At 51.8% G+C, this 20,915-nt stretch overlaps 1 protein-coding gene across 7 annotated transcripts in view; it reads left to right on the top strand.

Annotated features, from left to right (window-relative positions):
* The window catches only part of P2RY2 (purinergic receptor P2Y2), a 29,797-nt gene extending 9,430 nt beyond the window's left edge, over positions 1 to 20,367 (top strand). For 3 of the 7 annotated variants that reach the window (XM_058687855.1, XM_058687854.1, XM_058687851.1), the window contains 2 exons: positions 5,120 to 5,188; positions 5,448 to 20,367. In XM_058687855.1, coding sequence (XP_058543838.1) covers positions 5,452 to 6,585 — 1,134 coding nt within the window. In that variant the 5' untranslated portion in view covers positions 5,120 to 5,188; positions 5,448 to 5,451 and the 3' untranslated portion in view covers positions 6,586 to 20,367. Of the gene's footprint in view, positions 1 to 65; positions 239 to 5,119 lie in introns of all 7 variants that reach the window. The other 4 variants (XM_058687850.1, XM_058687853.1, XM_058687849.1 and 1 more) reach the window with 3 other exon arrangements.
* Positions 20,368 to 20,915: the final 548 nt, after the last annotated feature.

The raw sequence follows: 20,915 nt of genomic DNA, 5'->3' as shown, positions 1-20,915 counted from the left end.
GCTCTGCCTGGCTGACTTCCTATGACCTGGAACCCAAGAGCCCATGCTGTCTCCACCTCCCACAGAGCCCGCAGCACTGCCCGCCCTGAGAAGTGCTGGAAGCTGGGTTTATCCCCAGGCCGGAGGACCTGTTTTTCCTGTTTCCTGAAGAATTCCCTGCATCCTGGTCCAGGCCTATGCATTCATGAATGAGAAACAGGCTCTGAACATCCTGACTGTGAGAGCAGGGGCTGGTCAGGTATGGACATGGGAGGGCAGGGTCCACTGGCTGGGAGGCTCACTTGTGCATGTGTATATGCTGGACCAGGGTTCTATCCAGGGGATCCCCACCCTGCTCACTCATCCCAGGCTCTGATGAATTCAGGCTTCAGAGCCGGGGAGTCCTGGTGTCAAACCCATTTTTTCCAACTCCTGGCAGTGTGATCTTGAACAAATAGCTTAACCTCTATGGCAGTATCTCCTGAGGAGTGAGGGTGGGGGCTGCTGCATGGATGCTGTTCAGCCCAGGTTTGGCCCCTACAAAGTGAGGTGTTGTGGGTAGGGGGCACCAGGACCAGAAGCTCCTGACTCAGACTGACCCGTGACCTGAGCCAGAGATGAGCAAGATAAAAGAATGTGCTTGATTCAGACAGCTGACCCACCTCCAGAATGCCTAGGTCCAGTTCCCCTCTCCTGGCATTTCCCTGGCCTGTCCAGAGAAGGGCAGGGCTCTTGAAAGAGAGGAAGTCCAGAGGCCTGTCTAGGGCAGGAGCAGGCCCAGGTGTGCTGGTCCCCAGGAGTGCTCCCCAGGAGGCCACCTGGGGTCAGCAGCTGAGAAATCTTTAAGTGTCAGGACAACTCTGGGAGGCCCTCAGAGGAATAAGGGAAAGGAGAGCAACTGCCATGAGGCTCAGCCTCCTCTGGACTCCCATATCCTCTTGTGCTTGATTGTTTCATTCATTCATTCATTCATTCATTCATTCTTCCACTCATGTCATACCTGCTTTGGAGCAGGCCTCTTGCTGGATGATAGGGACAGAGAAAAGAATCAGATGGACCAAGACTTCTAGAAGCACCTAGAATGTTTTGGGGTTTCTAGAAGGTGGAAACACAAATTCCCAACAGGGTGTGAGGAGTGTCTGGGGTGGTAGAGTGCGAGAGCTTCAGAGATGAGGTGACCCTTGAGAAGAGCCTTGAGGGATGGCCATGATGGAGTACAGTGTGAATGGGTTTTGGAAGGGCTGTCCAGGCAGAAAGAATAGCATGAGCAAAGGCAGGGAAGGCTGGCAGGGCACTTAAAAGGGGCAGAGCCAGCCAGAACCGGGCACAGAGGGGCTGGCAAGTGGTGCTGGACAAAGATGGGAGCTGGTCTCTAGGGTGAGAGATCCTGGGGAGAGACCCCAAGGGTATGGGAGGTAAGGAGAGGTAGAGGAGAGGGCTGAGAGAGAGGGTTAAGGAGTCAGCTGTCTTCATAAGCAGGGGCCGGAGGGGGGTGCAGGAAAGATGTACTCACAGGTTGATGGGCCAGCCTCTCCTGCCAGGGAGAGGGCAGGCAGGGTCAGTCTGGAAGGGGGCCGTGACAATGGAGTCCCCAGCTGGCCTGGGAGGGTGGAGGCCAGGATGTCTTAAAACAGGTGGAAAGGACAGCTTCCTCGCTTCAGGAGAAAGTTAGGGAAGTCTCCCGCCCCCCCCCCCCCCCCAGCATCAGAGATTCCACCCTTGATGATTAGAAAGAAACTCTGTGTAGAGATGTGGACTATGGCTGGAGGGGTGGAGGGTGGGGGAGGGCCATCATGACCCAGAGGAGAGACCCGCCAGGCCTAGGCACTGGGGCAGGAGCAGAGCAGCAGTGTGGAGGGGGACTGGGTGTGTGTGCTTCTCCTGTCTTCAGTGGGCAGAGCATCTCATGGGGATTTAGGACTCCAGTTCTCTAAGGCTGGGGGATTCAGTCCACGAGAGGTCTGAGCCTCAGAAGGGCAGGAAATGCCTGATGTCACCTGGGGTTTTGTGGCAGAGCTGGACACCCCAACCCAGTGTCCCCACGGGGGAGGGAATGTGGCCTCTCCACAGCTCCTCAGTCTCACTCAGGCCTCCATGCTCCTCCTGTAGCTGCTGGGAGCCAGGAACTCCCAGCCCACCTCCCAAAGTGCTGGATCTGGTGGTCCTGGGCTTTGCCCTTCCCCACGTCCCATGACACCCCTCAGGGCACCCCACATTTACCATGTCTGACAACGAGTGCCCCTCTCCCCATACCTGCTCCTCCCCCAACCCCTGAGCCAGACACCCTGCCCCTCTTCAACCCAAACTCCCTCTGGGCCAGACTCTCTGGCCTTCTTCCCTAACCCCTCCACATCTCTCCCCTCACAAGGTCCCCAGGCCTGGCCCTGGCTTAGCCTTTAGTACCAGTCCCCTGGCCCACCACACTCACCTGCTGCACAGCCTCCAGTGAAGACCTTCTGTCGCTCCTCCACTGGTGGAGAGCTCTCTGCAGATTTCAGGAAAAGGCCACATCTGGGCTGAGCCTTATACCACCACAACATGCCTACTATGTGCCAGGCACTGCTCCAAACATTTCACACAAATTACTCAATCGTCACAGCAGTTGTATGATGTAGGTTCTATTAATCGCCTCATTTTACAGATGAGGAAACAAAGGTGGTCTGGCTCCAGAGGCCAGGTTCTTAATCGCTGGAGTTTGTTGCACTGAAGTATAAAAAGTTGTAATTCCAACAGGTGGAGACAAGGGGTGTGAATGGATTCCAGGTTGAAGGAGCACCATGAACTAGGGCTGGGAGGGAGAGTGGTGGGTGCATTCAGGAAACTGCAGGTCACGGAGGATGGGGCTGGTGAGGCTGACAGAGGCCGGGTTATGAAACCATCCCATACCAGACTGAGGAGGAGTGGGGTTTTCTCCTGAGAATAGGCAGGAGTCGCAGAGGGTTTCGAACAAGGGAATGACTTTGTCTTCAAGAAGGCCCCCTGGATTGGGGGAACTGAGGCTAGAGGCTGGGAGGCGGATGCAGTGGCTCTGGCAGCAAGGGTGGAGGCAACGCGAGGCTGCATGGAGAAGGGGTGGGATGCAGGAGACGCTTGAGTGTCAGGTCCTCAGTCCTGGCTCGGGGCAAGAGGGGTCCTAGGAGCTTGGCCCTGCCAGAGTTCCCCATGGCAGGGGGAGCTGCCCCTGCTCAACTTGGCACCACACAGCCTCCCTGCCTGCTCACCCTGGACCAGCCCTGGTTCCTTGGGGAGGAACCTGTGTCTGTGAGAGGCAGGTGCATGCTCTTGGTTGCACTTCTGCTGACACCAGGAGACAGGGAAGATTCTGGGGTGCGGGGATAGGGTTTGGGGAGAGAAGGGAAACTGAGAGACCTATGTGTCTCTCAGCCCCCTAATGTCAACCTCAGGGGCCCTGAACTACTACTGGGAAGCCAGGCTGGGCAGGAAGCTCATGGTCTAAGGGAGTGGATGTCACTGGCCCTCTAGAATCTCCAAGCCCCAGCCTCTCAGGACCTCGGTTCCAAGATGAAGGGAATTGTACCACCCCAGATACCTAGGATGGGGAGGACTCGCATGTCATCTGCCCCCTCTGTCCTCCCAGACACACCCACACACAGGACACAAGCCTTTCTGCAGACTCTGCTAGAAGAGACGCTGGCATGCCCCCAGAACGAGTTCACTACCTCCTTCCTACAGCCCCTTCCACTGTGGGATGCACCCGGATGAGTTGTAGCCATCCCTAACCATATGACCTTAGCCAAATTACTTGAATGATCTCAGCCTCTTTATTGGAAAACTGGGCATGATAACCTGGTTCCCAGAAACATGGTGTAAAGATGAAATGAAGTAACACTTTAAAGCATCCATGGTAGTGAGGTTTGAAAAAATAGCAGCTCCCCGGCCCCTTCCCACTGTTAGAAAGTTATTCTTCATGTTTGTCCCAAACCTGCCTACCTGCTATGATTTCCAGCCTGACGCTGGGAACTTTGGCCACATCTTTGCCTCCAGCCTGGGCTCTCTGTCCCCTGCTCCCCGCTGAGAGAGAGCTCTTACTGGTCACATTGGTGGGGACAAGGAGATGACGAAGATGGACAATCTGTGCTCCAGGTACTTACTCTGTGGGCAGTCAGGCCCCATGGGTACATATGCCCACTAGGAATAAGGCAAGAGACCATCAAGATAGTGGTGGTGTGTAAGAGAAGCTGGGTGGGTATGAGGGAAGCTGAATTTTCCCCACAAAAGAAGTCCCTCTCTGCTCCCATTCTCACCTCTGCCCCAGACTTCCCTGGCATCTTCAGAAGGGTCACTGTCCCATCTGGTAACCTCATGGGCCGGGGAGCAGGGCTGCTGTTTACAAGTGCCGAAAGTGCCAGAATATAGGAGTACCTAAAAACTATTTGCTGGGAGGTTAATGAATGACTAAAGGGGGAGACCCTTGGAAATACTCCCTCAAATACCAAAATACCAGACATGGGGCCAGAGAGCCTCTCAGAGGGCAGAAAGATGAGCTAAAGGAAAGAGCTTTCTAATACTTCCAGCAAGGTAGAGGCTGCCCACCGGCCAGTGAGCGCTGGGTGTGAGGTGGAGCCAGCCAGCCCGATAGCCCCCTTTCTGTGAATCTGAGATGACACTGCTCTAGGACCCCCAGATCCTCAGATGCTAGAGCTCAGGATCCTCGATCTAGAACTCTGTGCTCCTGAGGTTCTAGAGCAGGTTTGCCAGTCTTAAACAAACAATCACACAAAAACAAAAAACAGGGACACCTGGGTGGCTCAGTCGGTTGAGCGACCGACTTCGGCTCAGGTCATGATCTCACGGTCCATGAATTCAAGCCCCGCGTCGGGCTCTGTGCTGACAGCTCAGAGCCTGGAGCCTGCTTCTGATTCTGTGTCTCCCTCTCTCTCTCTCCCCTCCCCCACTCATGTTCTGTCTTTCTCTGTCTCAGAAATAAACATTAAAAAAAAATAAAAAAAAAAAACAAAAAAACCCCACAAAAAACAAAAAACAAAGCCAGGGGTAACTATTTTAGGCTTTGGGGAATATACGGTCTTTGTTGCAACTATTCAACTCTATAAATAAATAAGACGGGTATGATTGTGTTCCAATCAAGCTTTTTTTTTTTTTTTTTTTTTTTTTTTTACAGAAACAGACTGGTGGACTGCATCTGGCCCTCAGGATGTAGTGTGCCTACCCCTGTTGTGAAGTTTTAAAGGTGTGTGGCCACGATACTCCTAGACCTCATGCATCCTCGAAGTTCCGGGGTTCCGAGGTTCTGGGCCCTCTGGGTCCAGGGAGGAAGCCAGGTCAGGTGGCCACAAAGGCCTTGACTGTGGTGGGGCAGACCTTAACCAAGGGAATCTATGGGTGCTTGGGGTCCCTCATGGCCCCGGTCAGGTGGGTGTGTCAGGCCTCCCCACTGAGCCCTGGTTGTGACCCTCGTGGCTGTTCTCCCCACCACCCCTTCCCTTCAGGGCAATGGCCACAGGCCCGGGCCGCTGGAACAGCACCGTCAATGACACCTGGGGTGGGGACGAGCTGGGCTACAAGTGCCGCTTCAATGAGGACTTCAAGTACGTGCTGCTGCCTGTGTCCTACGGTGTGGTGTGTGTGCTCGGGCTGTGTCTCAACGCCGTGGCGCTCTACATCTTCCTGTGCCGCCTCAAGACCTGGAACGCGTCCACCACGTACATGTTCCACCTGGCCGTGTCCGATGCGCTGTACGCAGCCTCCCTGCCGCTGCTGGTCTATTACTATGCCCGCGGGGACCACTGGCCCTTCAGCATAGTGCTCTGCAAGCTGGTGCGCTTCCTCTTCTACACCAACCTTTACTGCAGCATCCTCTTCCTCACGTGCATCAGCGTGCACCGATGCCTGGGGGTCCTGCGCCCGCTGCGCTCGCTGCGCTGGGGCCGGGCCCGCTATGCCCGCCGGGTGGCAGCTGCCGTGTGGGTGCTGGTGCTGGCTTGCCAGTCACCCGTGCTCTACTTCGTCACCACCAGCGCGCGTGGCGGCCGCATTACCTGCCACGACACCTCAGCACCCGAGCTCTTCAGCCAGTTCGTGGCCTACAGCTCTGTCATGCTGGGCCTGCTCTTCGCAGTGCCCTTTGCCATCATCTTGGTCTGTTACGTGCTTATGGCTCGGCGGCTGTTGAAGCCAGCCTACGGGACCTCGGGAGGCCTGCCGCGGGCCAAGCGCAAGTCGGTGCGCACCATTGCCGTGGTGCTGGCTGTCTTCGCCCTCTGCTTCCTGCCTTTCCATGTCACCCGCACCCTCTACTACTCCTTCCGCTCCCTGGACCTCAGCTGCCACACCCTCAATGCCATCAACATGGCTTACAAGATCACCCGGCCGCTGGCCAGTGCCAACAGTTGCCTTGACCCCGTGCTCTACTTCCTGGCTGGGCAGAGGCTTGTGCGCTTTGCCCGAGATGCCAAGCCACCCACAGACCCCACTCCTACTACCCCAGCTCGCCGCAGACGGGGCCTGCACAGGTTGGACAGGACTGACATCAAGAGGACAAAAGATGTGTCGAGCAGCAGTGAGGACTCTAGGCGGACAGAGTCCATGGCAGCTGGTGGTGAGAACACTAAGGACATCCGGCTGTAGGACCTGAACCCCTGGCGCCTGTGCAAGTTAATATTGGGGGTGGGGGGAGTGGGGAGGCTGTGGGGACTAGGATTTCTTCCATTGGGATAGTCTCCCTAGATATGCCCCATTAGTGACTCATGCCTGATGGTCAAGGGAGCCGTGACCTCAACGCTCTGTCATTTGGCAGAATGTTCTCTGTAGTCCAGAGATCTTAACAGTCCCTACAACCCCAGTCACCATTTGTATGTGTGAGTTGGGGAATAAGGCTTCGTGAAAGGCAAGGGTAAGTGGCCGATGCTGCCCCTGGCCTGACTCCCACATAATTAGCTGTCTGTGCCCAGCAAGGTATCTAGGCTGGAGTCCAGCCTGATCGAGTCAAATGGAGAAACAGACACAGAGAAGAAAGTGACTTACCAAGGTCACATAGTCTGGGCCTCAGCTACCTGGGAGGGGTGGAGTTTCAGGGTGATCAGAGGACCCTGGTAAGGAGCCAGAGCTGAGCCGGAGCTTCCCACGGAGCGGTCAAGGGCAGGTCTAGATGCCACAGTGGACACACCTCTGAGGAGCATCCCCATCCCTAGAGGTGACTGTAACATCTGGGAGCTGATGTCATAAACTCATCTGGAGGCTTCCTGGGCCTGGGAGCCAGTTTGAGGCTGCAACTTCTACCGAAGGTGTTGTTGCCTGCCGTGTTGTGCCCTATTGTGTGGTTTGAGGATGAGGATACAGTCTAAGAAGCTCTTACCATCCACACCGGAGTTCTTTCTCCAACCTCTACTCTTCTGCCACCTGCCTTCCCACTAGCTCCCTCAGTGGTAGTCTCACATCAGGGATCCTCTTTCCAGACCCCAGGTCATCCCTCACTTTAGAGCCAAGTGGCTTTGGTGGCTGGCTCTGTTGAGTGCAGATAGGAGTCAGATGGGGTCCTGTCCTTGGGATCCCCCAGTTTAGGGATTAATGGCTATGAACAGTCATGTGCTGGTAAATGTGAAACCATCTAACTGGCTTTCCAGGGGGTGAGGGGAACCCCTTATCTGTAGCATTGCTAATTGCCATGGTGCAGATACTCTTGCCTTGGCCAATTTCAGACCAGTAATGTGATGTCAGCCTCCTTGCAAAATTCCTGAAAATTTAACAATTGGCTCTTGCAAGCAGGTCCAACATGCTCCATCGCACCACTGGATAATGCTGAGTGATTGGAGGTGTGGACCAGCATGTGAGAGAGGCTTCCTGGGACACACTCCTGAACCGTAGCTTCTGAGAAAAGCAGTTTATCGGAGAAGAACATCCAGGTGCAGGGTACATCCTGGGCAAAGACATGGGGGCAGGAAAGCAGGGTATGCAGGAAATGGAAGCAGGCTGGGCAGCCGGTGCTCAGTCTCAAGGCAGGAATGAGGCTGGGAGTGGGTCACCAGGCTAACAAGTCAGGGCTCCTTCCTTACCTTTACCCGAGGTCTCCTTTGCACTGGGGCTGAGTATGGGAGAGATTCCCTTCTCTTCCTGTCCCATCCTCTGCCTCCTGGGAAAATCCCACTATATGGCATAATGGTGCTCAGACTGGCTCAGGGTGAGGTAGATCTTTCTCACCTGTGACAGATTCTAGGTCCAGCCAGGACCACTGTGGAGGTTTGTGGAGCTGAGCTGGACAGGGACCAGCTCAGCCTTGGGGCAAAGCTAACAGGTCTCATTTTTTTTTAATGTTTTATTTATTTTTGAGAGAGCACAAGCAGGGGAAGGGCAGAGAGAGAGGGACAGAGGATCCAAAGTAGGCTCCGTGCTGACAGCAACGAGCCCAATGTGGAGCTCGAACTCACGAACCACCAGATCATGGCCTGAGCCCAAGTCAGACACTCAACCGACTGAGCCACCCAGGAGCCCCTGACAGGTCTCATTCTTAATCTCAAACATAAAGACCTACTCCCTCTCCCTCGGGGAGACCCCCTTTCCCTATAGGCCCACTCTGCCTGAGAGAAGATTCTTCCCTTCACTCCATGTCTTCCTGTCTCCTGTGACCTCTTCACCCTTTCCACTCTGTCAGAACGAGGCACTCCCAGGGGTTGCTCTATTTAGAATCTAGTTCCACACAGCTCCTTCATGCAACAGGGACCCATCACAAGTCATGACCCAACCAATTACTTTGCATGGTGCAACGTGGGTGTCCTGTTCAAAGTAATGTGAAATGCTCACCTCCCACATTCTAGGTTCTATATTTCTGTTCATATAACCAGAGTCCCTATGAGCTTTTTTGTGACTACTTCTTATAGACTGACCTTGAGCCAACCTTTCCTGCAGTCCCAAGCCTATCTCCTTCCTACCAGCTGCTGCTGAAGCTGAACCCCATTCTAGTTTATAGGAAGCCCCTACCCAGGTAAGATTACACCCAGAGGTGTAAATGCTGGGCTCTGATTCTCTCAGCCCTGCTTAGACCAGAGGCAGGAGGTTATACATCACGATTTGGGGGCTCCTGAGTGTGCATTTGTGGTTGGGGGTAGGGCAGTGGCCACCACAGCCCAAGTTCCCTTAGTCCCCATTCCTTTTGTGTCCTGCCTACCTACCCTACCAGCAGCTTTCCTGGAGACCCTGAGAACCCAGGGCCCTGCAGCACATGGAACCAACACTACGGCATAGCACCAGGAAGCCTTCCTTGAATCAGCTGCCTGTACATTTCCAAGGACATAGGACCTAGGGGAAAGGAGGGCCATGTTCACCTTCTGATCCAGTGGCAGACACTGGTGGGGTGGGGAACGGAGACCCTAAGGGAACCGGGGACAGGCCAGGGTCTTGCCCCTGGACCCCAGTCATATTGCCTGACCCCTCAACGTGGACGTCTGGCCCTGCTGCTAGGCCTTCACCTAGTGGGTGAGGTTCCTGACCCTCCCGCCTTGTGCTATTTTCAGCCCACGTAAGAACAGGATTTTCCACTCCCAGCCCCAGACCATTGTCCAGTAGTGACGTGGGGGGACCTGCCCACTCTCAAAATATCTCCTCTTACTCTCTGGGCCTCCCTGCCACCTCCCAACCACCCCACCTCCTCACCCTGACATCACTTCCTGGGGCTGTTGACTCTTGAAGGCCACTGTGAAAGGGCACAGCCACCTGACAGGGACCCCAGGGATTATCCAGCCCAGCTGTAGAGTTGAGAGGGGCGGGGCCTTGCCCAAGGTCACTCAGCAGGTCAGTGTGGCGCCTGGATGTGTGCCAGGGGCTCAGGCTGTCCCTGCTGGTCTGTTCCCTTTAGTACAGGTCGGTGCCTTTGTGGGATTCCTGCCATCACCCACAGTCCCCCAGCCCTTCCCACCCTGGTGGACGGAACTGGTGGATGGAGCTGTGGCACTGAGGCCAGGGACATAGGACAGGAGTGGGGGGCAATAGCAATAGGTGGGGGGAAGAGCAAAGGCCTGCTGTCCTGCCTGCAGCAACTATTCTCAACGAGCTCAGTGCATCTAGGGCAGGGGCCCTGGCACACAGCGGGTCTCTGCCCTGGGTGGCTGGTGTCTCAGGGCCCAGGAGAAGTTAGGCCACCAGAGCTACCCCTCTGCCACCACTCTTGTCACGGCAGGTTTGGGCTGCTCTGTTCCAGCACATGAGGATGGGAACTCCTGTACTAACCCATGTCCCAGGCACTGTGCCAGACCCTCTCATATCTATTATTTATTCCTTGCCACAAGTGTGTGAAATAGACATTATTTATCCCCATTTAGCAGGTAAGGGGACAGGCTCCGAGAAGGGAGGCCTTGCTGTGGGTTATATAGGCAGCAAGTAAATGAGTCAAGATCGAGTCCAGGTCCCTCAGATGCCCAGATTCGTTCCTTTTCCAGTATCCCATACCATTTGTAACCCGTGTAGAGTGGGAGGGTCTGTAAGTAACCCTTCATGTGATTCAAGGGAGAGAGACAATATAGCAAGGAAGGGGTTAAGAGCACAGATTCAATGCCCATGCCACCTCTGTTTGAGTGTTGTCTCCTCTTCCTCCAACTGTGGCGCTTTGCTCAAAGTACTTAATCTTGCAGGGCCTCAGTTTTCTCATTTCTGAAAAGAGATACTACCTGCCACGTGGGGCACTGGGTCAATACACATGAACACTTAGAACAGTACCTGGCACACGGTGAGCATTTACACACCAGGCACTGTGCCAAGGTGATACAGAGGCAAACCGGCTGGACCCTGCCCTCATGGAGTTGACCTAATTTAATATATAACCATACCAGGATAAATTATTTGAAGGAAAGGAATGTCCAGCCAGTGAGCAACAGTGGGCCTCCTATGGCCCAGGCTTCACCAGGATGTGGGAAGAGGAAAGCAGGTCTATCCTGGGATAAGGTGTGGGACCCCCCTCTGCCCTGCTTGGAGCTCGTTGGCCTTCAGGCCCATGGGCCTGTGTGTGTTTACAGAACCTTATCCCTCTGCCAGGCTGGGAGAGGGCAGCAGGGAAAAGGGGGAGGGGGAGGGACGGGGCAGGATGCCCTTGCTGTAAAGCTTCTAGAGCCAGCCTCTATGGACTAGAGAGCTCCAGCTCACCCATGGCACCAGGCTTAGCTGTTTCTGCCTAACTGGTGGTGACTGTCATGGGGTGCTGCAGCTTCTTGGTTCAACCAAGAGCCTGGAGACCCAAGGTGGCAGGACTGACTGGGAGCTAGGCCAGAACAGGCAATGAATAGGCAACTTTTGCTGTGTGACCGGAGGCACCTGCCTGCCCTCTCTGGGTCATTCTCTGAAGCCCTTACCTCCCATGTTCCAGTTCTCTCTGTCTAAGGGCATCAGCTACCTAGATCCTCAGCAAAGGCACAATGAACAGCTGCTCCCCCAGGCATTCCCCCAAGGCCCCTGGGCTCTCTGTTCTGAGGACTAGAGTTGGGGCAGCAAGTCTCCCCTGGCATCAAATGACTAGAGAGGTACAGCGCCTCCCTTGGCACCCTGCAGTGGCTTGGAGTGGAGCTGGTCCAATGTCTGATGTCCCTGCCTCCTGTGAGGTGGACGGTGGAGTCTGACCAGGAGTAACTAAGCAGTAGGGTGACAGATGTGTTTGCCTTTCCAAGGGGTGTGTGCTGGTGGGATGTGGAGAGGGGGGGAAACGAGCTCCAGAAGCCAACTTCTCATCCTCCTCTGCCCTATGTGCCATGTGACTTGGTACACATCCCTTCTCCTCTCTGGGCCTCAGTTTCCCCATCTGCCGTGGGGCTTGGCTCCACCCAGCCACTCTTCTCCAGTACAGGCTTCCTGAGCTTGCCTCTGTCTTGGCTCCAGCTCAGCCAGGTGTCCAGACTCAGTCCTGTCCCAGCCAGGAACAATGGGCCAGGCTGGGCCAGTCACTCATGGGCCCCAAACTCAGTCCCCAAGGGCTTACCCTGGACTATTTTCAGATCTTGGAGATGGAACCAGAAAAGGATTTTCCACTCTCAGCACAATGGCTGCCCCGGACCATTGTCTAGCAGTGACCAGGGGATCCGTCTGCCCAAAAATACCTTCCCTGCTCCTACCTTCTGGGCCTCTGCCTCCTGTTCCTCACCTCCCTGCATTGACATGGCTTCCTGGGGCTGTTAACTCCTGAAGGCTGTTGTGAAACAGCATGTTGAGTCCCCTGGAAGACATGACCAGTTGGAATCAGTTTCCCCTCCCGGCAGGGACCCCAGGGGTTGTTTGGCTGCTTATAGAGATGAGAGACCAAGAGAGAGCTATGCCTTTCACTAGGTCACACGGCAGTCAGCATGGAGACTAGATGTGAGGCCAAGGCTTTCTGTCTGCTTCTGCTGCCTCTGCTGCCCTCATTAGCACTGGTCTGCCCCATCTGAGAGCTCACCTTGGAAGGTCACAGGTGGACATGCTGGAAAGAGGCCTGGGTGACATGGGTGAGAGGGGGTGCACCTTGGAGCTCCCTATTCAGTCCTATTTTTACCAAATGTGGCTTTAGCTTGCCCTGAACTCAGGGTTACCAAGTTGCAGCTCTGAGGAAAGAAGATTGGGGGACACAGGGAAGTTGAGGCCGGAGGAGGGTTCTGGCCCAGCTCGGCCTTCACCAGCTCTGTGACCACAAATTCAATTTCTTCATCTGTAAAATGGAACTGATAATATTTCTTTTTCCAGAGTACTGAACAGTGAGGCACAAACACACAACTATTTTATTTTCCTCCTATCAGTACTGCCTACTCAATGATGTCTAATTTCCCTTTCCCATCCATAAACTGCATTTTTGGCAAACTCCAAAACTTTGAGTCACTTTTGAGTAACAAAGTTCATTCCAGCTTAAGGCTCTAATCCCTACTTAAATTAATGCTCACTCCTCTTCTTCCCCAGTGGTGGGAGGACCCTCCTCACCCCTCCTTTGGGTCCCTCTCTCCTCCAGGTTTTGGGCAAGGTGGGGAGGAAAGGGACCAGTATATCCTCCCCAGGACTGCCACAGTTCTTTCTTGCCGTCCTGGCTTCTCTGGCCATCAGTGCCCCTGTGCATGGAGCCCTCCAAACACCAGCCCACACACCTTTGTAAAAGAGTCTCTTCGTTCGCCCACTCTGAGTGTGCCCCATCTTTCCTGCCGAGACTGTAACTCATACACCCTAGTTTCCTTGAGTGACTTTCCTAAGGCACCCCTCACCTGGCTTGGTTGAGAACTCACAACAGCAGAAATGTTTTCAAGTTCATGGAGCCCAGTGTTCAGCTTATAGAATCAGCATTGGGGGGGTGGGGGGGGTGGGTAGAGGGTTGGGTTAATAAACTCTGAGAAGGTGTCTGACCCCAATTGTTTTCAGGTTTCTTTCGAAAGTCAGGCATTTTACCCCTCTGTATCCTTAGATTTATGTCCTAGAGCCAAATTCCAAATCAGCAGCCACATGAAAAGTCCCACCTCATTGTGGGATTAACTGTTGGACCAGCCTTTGTGACCAAAGCAATTGCAAAATGTGGGGGAGGAAAGTCAAAGCCTATTGCATGGGTCACCACACGGCCTGTGCTAATGTGTATGTGTGTGTGTTTATGCCTGTGTTGAGTTGTCGCATCTGTGTTTGAGGTAGGGCTGAGGTGGGAAGGGCAGTACCCATAGACACCAAGAAGATACCTGGAGACAGAAGGGCTTTGGGTTGGTGGCCACTCCGGAGGAAGCAGAGTGGAGGAGGAGGGGCTACCAGGAGGTCAAACTAATGGACGTATACAGGCTTGGGGATGGCCGGAAGAGGTGGGGAGTGGGGAGAGGATCCAGCTGCCAGCTCTCTGAACCCCTTCACTTCCCTCATTCCCCATTCTTCTTTCTTTCCTCAGCTCTCCTCCCTCCATACTCCCCATTTTCCTCCTCCTTTTGCTCCCTGTTCCCAGAATTCCTGGTAACAGAGAGAAGCAAATGGGGCAGGACAGAGCAACAGACTCATTCCTTCATTCTTGAGCGCTGGCTCACCTCCCTTCCCCGCCGCCGCTGTGCTTAGGATTCTGTAGGTCCCCAGTTTGTGGATGCTGCTCTGCTGCCCCCTGGTGGCCAGAGCTGGCTGCAGAGGCAGGAATGCGGGCTGAGGTCGGGACCTTCACCTGTGGAGTGAGGAGAAGAAAATGATCCTGCTGGCAGCCAGGATGTTGGAGAGTGCAAGGTGGGGGGTAGGACTGAGAATTTAAACAGGGAACACAGTTTACAAAACACCCTGACTTGCAAAACAGGTCATAGTGCTTGTGCAATCCATGATGTTTATCTCATCCTATCTAAGCTCACACTTATAAACACCTATGGACTGAGACTCACAGGTTCCAAGAGAAAACCACAGACAAATTGATCTAATAGTAACACTCCACGAGGACTCCTGTATTCTCAGCACAGGATTGCTGACTGTTCCAGTAACTCCCTGCTCTGCAAATTCAATCTCTGCCACAGAACTATCCTTTGAATGCCAGCCCCCCACAATCCCATGAGCACTCTTCTTTAACTGCCCCCTTTGGAGACACCCCAGGGATCCCCCAGTGTGAAGCCTTTGCTGCAGCAAATAATAAGCCCATCCTTGTTGGCTACAGGTGTGTTTCTGGTGGTGCAGGCTGACCAGCACTGATCAGAGGTTCCTGGGTGAAAGAGTGAGAGCAGGTGACATTTCAGCTCTCCATTCCAGCCTATCCACTCCCATAGGCTCTCAGGGACTGTCCCATCTACAGCCCTGCAGCCCCTAGCTGACCCATCATGGTGCACCCTGGCACCAGGACAAAGTGCCGAACCGTGGGTGTTTTATTCCCTCTGAGGAAGCTCACTGTGTCCAGCTGTTGGCTTTTGTAAAGGCAAGACTGAGGGGCAGACACAGCTGCTCCATCTTCAGGGATGCTGACTTGGCCCGCTCTGGTTCTACCAGGAGGTGTGGGGGGGGCACCTGAGGGTAGTGCCATGATGTCCTCTGACCTTGAGTGTCCCTTTGACCTCCTGCTTACCTTCAAGGCCCCAGGTGGGGTTCCCCACCTTCACTGGCTGTCAGGAAGACCCCCAAGCTCTGGGTCTGAGGATACAACTGAGTGTTTGGGAGAGGGGCTAGAGGCTCTCTTAAGGGGCATGCAGATCTGGGGCTGGACTCCAGGCCCTGAGGACCAGCCCCTCCTTCCAGTCTGGGAGCTCTTGTGAAGGGAAGCCAGAATCTTCTCCCCCCTCTAAGGGCGGAGCCTCTGAAAAGATCTGCACCTGCCCCTCCAAGAGTCCCCTCTGCACCTCCCTAACACCCTGACATCATTTGCACTCTCTCTCCCACCTCCAGGGACGGGGAGTTCACTCTTTCCTAGGCATCCCCTTCCCCTTTGGGAGAGTCCTCCTCACAGGAGCCCTGTCTCCCAGCTTGGCCTAGGGGGCACACAGCATATTTGCCCTCCGCCCAGGGCAGCCATTGGAAGGGTATGACCAAGACTCTGAGTTGGCCCTTCTCCAAGCTGGTGCCCCCAGCCCCCTGCCCTGCCCCATTCCAATGCCTCCACTCCACCAGAGACTCTGACCTCTGGATGCCCCTAGAAATCCTTGCCTCCTCGCATGGTAACCTCTAAGACTAGACTCCATCCCCCTGGGAGGTATAACCCAGCTCAGCTGGTCCTCTGGGAGCTTTCATCCTAGTAGGAAAAGACAGAGGTCTTTGTCTATTTTGGTCACTAATTTATCTCCCATGCTGAGAATAGTACCTGGCACATAGTAGGTACACAACATTTACCTGAAATAATGAATAAAATAAATGAATGACTGAGGTCCACAGTGAGGTATAAGTGAGATAAATTGTGTAAACTGTTTTGCAAAATATCTAGTACTAGTGGGTACTCATTATAGGTAATTCCTTTCCTTTGCAAAACAAGTCAAATTAATTATTTCATGTAAGTTTCACAATGGTTCTTTGAGGCAAGAACATTATTATTGATTCATTCATCCATTTATTCAACAAATATTTACCAAGAACCTACTATATTCCAGGTACTGTTGTTGTACGTACTTGGAAATCATCAGTGAATAAAAAGCAAAGACCCTTCCCTTGTTTTACATCTAGGGGGTGATGAGAGACAAAAAGTAACAGACATAATGAAATGTAAATTCCATGGTGTGTTAGAAGGTGATGGGTGCTGTGGGGAAAACAGCAGAGCAGGAAGAGGGATTGAGAGGGCAGGCTGGTAGAGGGGGAAGGGGTGGGAGGGGTGTGATTTTAAATAGAGTGGTCAGGTGAAGACTCAAGAGGGGCCCAAGAGAGGGCATTTGAGCAAGCTTGAAGGAGGGGTGGGAGTTAGCTAAGGGACTCTCTGGGGGGAGAGGTTTCCAGATAGAGGGGACCGTAAACACATGGTCCCACTGCCCGTGTAAGGAGTCCGTGGCTGGGGTGGAGACAGGAGGAGTTGGGGCCAGAGATGGGGGGAATCTGGTAGGACATGGAATAAGGTGGGAAGCCACAACAGAGACACCATCTGACATATTTTAGAGGGATCTGGCTGCTGTGTTGTGAATAAACCGTAGTGGGGGCAAGGATAGGAACAGCGAGAACAGGAAGGAGCTAATGCAGGAAGCCAGGAGAGAGAGCATAGGGATTGGGATCTGGTGGTAGCAATGGAGGTGGCGAGAAATGGACCAATGCCAGGTGTATTTTGAAGGAAGAGCCAATAGGATTCCTGATAGTTTTTTCCTGCCAGGTTTGACAGGCAGTGAAACTGCAATCCAGAGGAGGTCTAGCCAGGTGGCACACACCCACAGGTCACTGAGTAGAGCAGAGGATGGGGGTAGAGGTGGCAGGAAGGTCCCTGGGGCTAGGGCGGTGTCTGGGGGAGGAGAGGGCAGGATGGGAAGGATTCTGTTGCAGCAAGTCACAAACCAGCCCCAGGCAGCTGGGCGTTAATTTGATCAATGGCTTTTTCCTCTTCCCCTCAATTCCCCTATGATGACCTTTTAATTGGGTCCATTTGTTCCAAGACCACGAACTGAGCAGATGCCAGAGTATTTGCCTATTATTAAATAGATTAGGAAATGGCCCTAGGCTTTCGGCTGCCAGAAAAGTCAGAGCAACTGCGTGGCTTCTCTGAGGAGTAACCACAGGCCCTCCTTTCACTGCAGAGCCCAGGCCAGGCATCTTGTCTTCATCCGTGCTGCCCCTCTGTCTGCAGTATCCTTGCCCCTGCATGGCTCACCTGCTAACTGTCTCCTCCTCCTTCAAGGCTCACTTCAAAATCCCCTCCTCAGGAAGCCTTGCTGATCACCATCCCTGCCCTCGGCCTCCTCTCCCTGGGCAGAAAACTCTCACGTGTGTGGTGAAGGATCCCTCAATGGAGGGCCTGCCTCTAACATAAGACATGGTCCAAGCTGGGGTTTTTAGGGAAGAGGGATTTAAAGAGCATTTAAATCACAACCTCACTTAAGTAAAAAAAACACTTTTCAATTTCCCCCTAGTTCCTCCCCACAGAGAAGCTGGACTCAGAAGGGGTGGGGTGCAGGGAGGGGAGGAGAGAAGTAAGTGTGAAATTCATATCTTGTGTGGAAAGGAACCCTCTTGCACTGTTGGTGTGAATGCACCCTGGTGCAACCATTCTGGGAAACAGTAGGGAGGCTCCTCAAAAAGTTAAAAATAGAACTACCCTATAATCCAGCAATCACACTGCTAGGTATTTACCTAAAGAATACAAAAACACTAATTCAGGGGCACCTGGGTGGCTCAGTCAGTTAAGCGTTCAACTTCGGCTCAGGTCATGATCTCGAGATTTGTGAGTTTGAGCCCCGCATGGGGCTCTGTGCTGACAGCTCAGAGCCTGGAGCCTGCTTTGGATTCTGTGTCTCCCCCTCCCATGCTCATGCTCTGTCTCTCAATAATAATAAATAAACATTACAAATTTAAAAAAAACACTAACTCAAAGGGATACATGCACCCTGATGTTTATAGCAGCATTATCTACAGTAGCCAAACTATGGAAACAGCCCAAGTGTCCAGCAATTGGTGAATGGATAAGAAAGATGTGGAATATTACTCAGCCATAAAAAAGAATGAAATATTGCCTTTTGCAATGACATGGATGGAGCTAAAGAGTATTATGCTAAGTGAAATAAGTCAAAGAAAGACAAATAGCATATGATTTCACTCATACGTGGAATTTAAGAAACAAAACAAATAAACAGAGGGGAAAAAAGAGAGAGAGAGAGAGAGAGAGAAACCAAGGTACAGACTCTTAACTATAGAAAACAAACTGACAGTCACCAGAGGGGAGGTTGGGGAGGGGGTAAAATAGGCGATGGGGATTAAGGAGGGCACTTGCTGAGATGAGCACCAGGTGTGTATGGAAGTGTTGCATCACTAAATTCTACACCTGAAACTAATATTGCCCTGTATGTTAACTAACTGGAATTTATATAAAAACTTCAAAAGAATAAAGTGCACAATTCACCATGAAAAATTTATACTATGGAAATGTAAACTCGACTGGAGAGAAAGAAAACTGTTTCCTGGCAGAAACAAATTCAAACTGTTAAAAAAAACACTGGTTACTTCCATTTTAGACATTATTGATTTGCTCTGTGAAAGATGGGGATTTAGTTTTCTTCGCTCATCCTCCTGTTGCAATTTTCTGGATAAAACAATATTCAGTGCTTCCATTTTTACGGCCTTGAAAGTATTGTTTGTAGTAACACAGCATTCTATGATTACATTTTCTTTCCTGCATAACTTTTTGTTTTTCCTAGAATTAATCATTGTCTCACTATACACCCTTCAGAGGGACATCTGCTAAAGACAAAGAAAATTACAAAGAAATCTTAAACAGTATTTGTCGTTACACCACAAGTGGCTATTGAGCACTTGAAATATGATTTGTCTGAATTGCGTTGAGGCATAAAATACACACTGGATTGCAAAGACTTGAGTACAAAAAAAGAAGGTTGTAAAATATCTCATCAATTTTTTATATTGGTTACATATTGAAATGGTAATATTTTGGATGTAACGAGTTAAATAAAATGTATTACAAAAATTAATTTCATTAAGTTCTGATTACTTTTCTAATGTGGTTCCTTGAATATTTTGTTACTTTTTTAAGTTTTATTTATTTTGAGATGGAGTGGGGGAGAGGCAGCGAGAGAGGGAGAGAGAGAGAATCCCAACCAGGCTTCGTACTGTCAGTGCAGAGTCTGATGCGGGGCTCAAACTCATGAACCATGAAATCATAAACCTGAGCCATAGTTGGACACTTAACTGACTGAGTCACCCAGGTGCCCCTCCTTGAATATTTTAAATTATACCTGTAGCTTGCATTATATTTCTTTTTTTTTTAATGTTTTTATTTATTTTTGAGACAGAGACAGAGCATGAGCAGAGGGAAAGGGAGGCACAGAATCCGAAGCAGGCTCCGGGCTCTGAGCTGTCAGCACAGAGCCTGTCACGGGGCTCGAAGTCACAGACTGTGAGATCATGACCTGAGCTGAAGTCGGATGCCTAACCGATGGAGCCACCCAGGCGCCCGACATTATATTTCTATAGAACTGTTCTAGGCAGTGATTGTCAAAGACTGCTGGTAAATACAACAGTCTCCTGAGACCTGGATGCACTGACCAATATAACATCACAAAAAGAGACAGAACTAGGCGTGATGTCTTGCTGATGTGGTATAAAAGGAAGTATGTACCACCACCTATGAATTCTTACCAAAAAATCAAGCCTGAGTGTGATCAAGCCTCTGGATTTAACTACCACTTTTAAGGAAATAGAGTACGTAGGAACATGTTAAATGACAGCACGGACAATTAGCTAGATTCAGAATCTGAGAACTTATACAGGATAAATGGCCTGGTTTCTTCATAAATAAATGGGGGGAAAATGGCAGAGGAGTGGACGTAGGAAGAGAAGTCAAAGCCAAGGTCCCATCTCTCTTCGTTGCTATAAAAGTATAAGGCCCCAACTCCTGAAACGTTCAGAAGCCATTTATCCTGAAGGCAAATGCGGGGGAGGGAATCGGAAACAGAGAAAAGGCTGGACAACTTTTGGGTTTTCTCTCCACTGTTATAAGTGAATTGTGTGCCCCCCTCAAATTTGTATGTTGAAGTCCCAACACCCAGTGCCTCAGAATGTAATGTTATTTGGGCAAAGGGTCTTTAAAGAGGTAATGGAGTTAAAATGAGGTCACTGGGGTGGGCCCCAATCCAGTGTGACGGGTGTTCTTGTACAAAGAGGAAATTTGGACACAGACACATACAGAGGTAAGGCGACATGAAGACACAGGGAGAAGACAGCCATCTACAAGCCAGGGAAAGCCAACATCCATCTCTCATGGCCCTCAGAAAGAACCAATCCTGCCGTCACCGTGATTTTTGATTTCTAGCCTCCAAAACTGTGAGAAAATAAATTTCCGTTGTTCAACCCCCCAGTCTGCAGTGTTTGTTATGACAGTCCTAGCACCCTAATTCATCCACCTGTCACTGGGGTGGGAACTCAAGACAATCATCCCGTCTGTTATAGGGGGAAAGGGAGCTGCGTTTTCTTTGCCTGTATCTCCCCAGATGGGAATGCCTGGTGGAAGTTACTTCTCAGGGCCCGAGTTTCCCTTTGCTGGGTTAACAAGCTGTCACCATGGTGGGGGGCCTGGCCCTAACCACCCTAATCAGCCTAAATTCTCATCTTCACACCCCCATGCTGTATTTCCTCTTCAACCTCTTCACAGATTTGTTTTCACCGCCAAAATGTTGATAAGCTTTGTATCAAAGAACATCATCTCTTGTATTGGTTGCATGACTCAGCTGATTTTCTTACTCTTTATTGTCATTTCCAAATACGATGTGTCGATATTAATGGGCTATAATTGCTTTGTAGCTGCCTGTAATCCATCATTGTTCCAAGGCCACCACATCTTATCAGGGGTGTTTGGTGTTAAAGTTTGGTGTGTACGTGTGTGTGTGTGTGTGTGTGTG

The sequence above is a fragment of the Neofelis nebulosa genome, chromosome 10, assembly GCF_028018385.1.
Source record: "Neofelis nebulosa isolate mNeoNeb1 chromosome 10, mNeoNeb1.pri, whole genome shotgun sequence".
Classification (NCBI taxonomy): Eukaryota; Metazoa; Chordata; class Mammalia; order Carnivora; family Felidae; genus Neofelis; species Neofelis nebulosa.
The sequence above is the reverse complement of the archived record's forward strand: the minus strand, read 5'-3'. Positions and strand labels throughout refer to the sequence as shown.